Source organism: Egretta garzetta, unplaced genomic scaffold, assembly GCF_000687185.1.
Source record: "Egretta garzetta isolate BGI_Z169 unplaced genomic scaffold, ASM68718v1 scaffold296, whole genome shotgun sequence".
Classification (NCBI taxonomy): Eukaryota; Metazoa; Chordata; class Aves; order Pelecaniformes; family Ardeidae; genus Egretta; species Egretta garzetta.
The window spans coordinates 1414064-1417470 of record NW_009259988.1 but is presented as its reverse complement, the minus strand read 5'-3'; the positions used below and the strand labels follow the sequence as shown (position 1 = coordinate 1417470).

Here is a 3407-nt window from a genome sequence, read left to right as displayed (position 1 = left end):
CTTGACTCTTGAGAGGTCATGCGTGGAGGCTCGTGTCCCCAAGCACCAGGGCTGGAAACATGCTGAGTTTGTTTATTTGCTTGGTTTTGGTTTTAATAAGAAACAGAAAAGTCCCGGGGCACCACGTGGCTCTGGGAGCCGAGGCGTTGGGTTAACCCTCCACCTTCCCCATCCCACACCTTGGGGCACGTCGCTGCTGCCAGGGTGCCCTGTGACATCCCCCTTTGCTCGTATTTAATGGTCCCCAGTGGGGTTATGGCTTGGGGACACATCCAGGCTCGTTTCAGGCACCATGGGAGGGTGCTCTCCCTCTCCAGAGCCCGAAGGTGGGTCTAATGCCAGGGACCAGCCGGGGACCGTGGCTGGGACACGGGCTGATGTGTGGGGTCCCGGGGAGGGGATGCAAGGGGTTCGCCCCATCTGGTTGCCCTCCCTCACCTCTCTCTGCCCTCATCTCTCCTTCCCCTGCCCCTCACCCAGATGAGATCCTGCGCTCGCTGGCTGGCCCCCCGTCCCCAGCGGGGCAGGACCCCCATGGCTGGCGGGTGCCCGTGGATTGCGTACGAGCCAACGAGCTGTGCGCGGCGGAGCCCAGCTGCAGCTCCCGGTACCGCACGCTGCGGCAGTGCCTGGCCGGCCGCGGCAGGAACACCATGCTGGCCAACAAGGAATGCCAGGCAGCCCTGGAGGTGCTGCAGGAGAGCCCCCTCTACGACTGCCGCTGCAAGCGAGGGATGAAGAAGGAGCTTCAGTGCCTTCAGATCTACTGGAGTATACACCTGGGGCTGACCGAAGGTATGGGGCAGGGCTCTGCGGGGTTGCGATGGGGTGGAGGGTGCTGGAGGGGAGGTGGTCCTGACCCACCTAGAGGTTGGGAAGCTCTGAGGGCGCCTCGTTGCTCTGGTAAAAATGGGCTGAGCAGTGCCCTGGGCAGCACAGGCACCCCAGGCGAGGCAGGCGGTCCCCCCGTTTCTCAGGGGATGCTGGGCTGAGAGCTGGCCTGCCCAACCTGGGCATGGGGCAAGGGAGAAAAAGGCTGGGGGCTGCGTTTGCAGCAAGGGCTGATCGCTCTCATGGCAGAGCTGTCGTGCCCGGGTGTCCGGGCATCTGCAAGCTGGGGCAGGGCTCCTCTCCAGCTGGGCTCCCTCCCTCCCTCCCGCCTGCCCCGGAGGAGGAGATGTGCCTGCGGGGTGCCGAGGGAAGCCAGGCTGGGGCATGGCTTTGCACTTCGGTACCAGCTGTGGGGATCCCTTGGGGTGCAGAGGTTGTGGCTGGCCCCCGCAGCCCCCTGCTAGCCCTTGCTCCGGCGGGGTCTGTGGGCCGGGGAGCGGCAGGGAGGGCTCGCTGGGGTCTCGCCTTGCGGGGAGGCGACGCACCAGAGCCTGCCGTAATCGCAGCCTGGGGAAGGAGGAAATCAGGGGCTGGAGAGCAGTGCATGTATTTGAAATTGGATTTTGCTAGCCCAGGGCTGCTTTGTTCATTGAAGGCGGGATGATCCGCTGCCTGAAGGCAGGGGGAGGCAGCAGGCTTCACCCCCTGCCCCTTGCCCCTCTGCAGGGGCATCACCGGGGCCAGGGCTGCCCTAGGGGCTCACGCTGCTGGCCCAGGGCTGCAGAGGGGCACTTTACTGGGCTCAAAGGAAAGAACCAGGCGTGAGGGGCTCAGCTGGGGCTGGTGCCGCTGCTGGGGGGGTTTGCTTTGCTGTCCTGTGGGCTCTCCCCCCTCCTGCCACCCCTGCGCCGCTCTGCCAGCGCCCGGCTGGCTCCAGGCTGGAGAGGAGCAGAGCCAGCATCAGTTTAACAGTATAGATCCCTCTAATGGGCTTACGGCTGGCTCGGCACGTGGAAGCTCTTAAATCCAGCTCCAGCTTGTGCAACACCGCCTGTAGCAGAGCCCTTGAGTTGCGGCACAGTCCCAGCAAGGGCATGTGCCTACCTGGCCGGTGGCGGCTCGTGAGCAGACGGACCCTTGGCCACCTGTGGCACCAAGTGTGTTGGCAGCGTTGCCCCGCTTCCACCCATGATTTGGGCCTGTAAAAATGCCTCTTCCCCTGCTGCTCCGTTATCCTGACCACAAGCCACCTCCCTTAGCAGCTTGAGCTGAAGGGGTTCATCTGGCAGAGCCCGCAGAGGAGCCTCCATCCCTGGCAGCCCCGTTCCCGCAGCCAGCGCAGGTCTCCGACCTCCCTCCCGAGCTGGGATTGAAGCCCGAGGAGGTGGTGGTGCTGCTGGGGGGGCTTTGGTGGCAGCAGCGAGGATGTGGGGAGCTGCACCCAAGCCTGCAACCTTCCCCCCCCCCAGCTCCAAGGTGAAATTGCCTTCAAATCTGGGTCAGCGAGCCCGAAAACCAGCCCAGAGCAGGAATTACTGCTTAATTGTTTTCTCCCCCTCATTAGCAGCCTTCATTCAGCAGTTTCAGAGGGCTCTGCAAACATGAATGAGGGATGCTTTACCGCGATGGGTACTCCAGGGCCTGTACCTGGAGGAGGAGGAGGAGGTGGGAAGAGAAGCGATTACACCAAGTCTTAAGGAGAGGTGGAAGCTTTGGGGAGATCCAGCAGCCCTTAGCTTTAACACGCGTAAACCAGTGCGTGTAGAAGCAACAAGGAGCCCGAGGTAGACCCTGATCTTCTGCCTATCAGCAAAGATGCCGTGCCCGGTGGCCTCCCCATCCAGCCCCGCAGCCGCGGGAGCCAACCTATCCCTGCCATTAAGGAGGACTGCTTTCACTCCAGCCTCCTTCCTGGAGGTTAATTGCATCGCAGCGAGCTCAAGGAAAGTCCACTGCCCTTTTAATGCGCAGTAATTTTCCTAGCAAGCAGCAGGATTCAGCTACTATTTAATTATTTATTGCATTGGCAAAGCAATATACCGGGAGGTTACAGTGTGTTTCCTAAATGCACTTTAATAAAGGTGCTATTTGTCATCGGAGCATTAGGAAACCCCACCAGGCGAAGGGGGTAGGCATGATGGGGGGGGGGTTCTGCTGGCTGCCCGGTGTTTCCCACCCTGTGACCAGCAGCAGCAGGACCCCGTGGCCCCCGCGGGGGCTCTTGCCCCCCATGCAGCATCACCCCAAGGGCTGTGGCAAGACCAGGCGTGGGGCAATCCCCCCCCCCCCCCCAAATTTCTCAGGAAGAGGGCTGAGGAGCTGCTGGGCTTGGAGCAAGCCCTCCCCGCCTCTTAATGAGCTTGTTTTCCAGCACAGGGTTTCAAGTGGCTCCTTAATTACATGGGATAAATGCTGCCGACTTGGGCTAATAATAACTGGGTAGCGCACGTGTGGGCTGGCGCGGCCGGGGCTGCCGGGGTCCGTCCCCGGTGCGAGGGCGCCCGGTGTGGGCAGGGATCCTGCCCAAAGGGCTGCCAGGCATGGCGGGGGTCGATGCTCCACGCTGCCGGTCCACC

The 3407-nt window shown here is 62.3% G+C and overlaps 1 protein-coding gene across 1 annotated transcript in view; it reads left to right on the top strand.

Moving 5' to 3' along the window:
- Positions 1-292: 292 nt before the first annotated feature.
- GFRA2 (GDNF family receptor alpha 2) overlaps positions 293-3407 on the top strand; it is a gene marked incomplete at its 3' end in the record, with an annotated part of 22487 nt that continues 19372 nt past the window's right edge. Inside the window, exons 1-2 of the mRNA XM_009640546.1 lie at positions 293-326; positions 481-795. Coding sequence (XP_009638841.1) covers positions 293-326; positions 481-795 — 349 coding nt within the window. The remainder of the gene's footprint in view (positions 327-480; positions 796-3407) is intronic.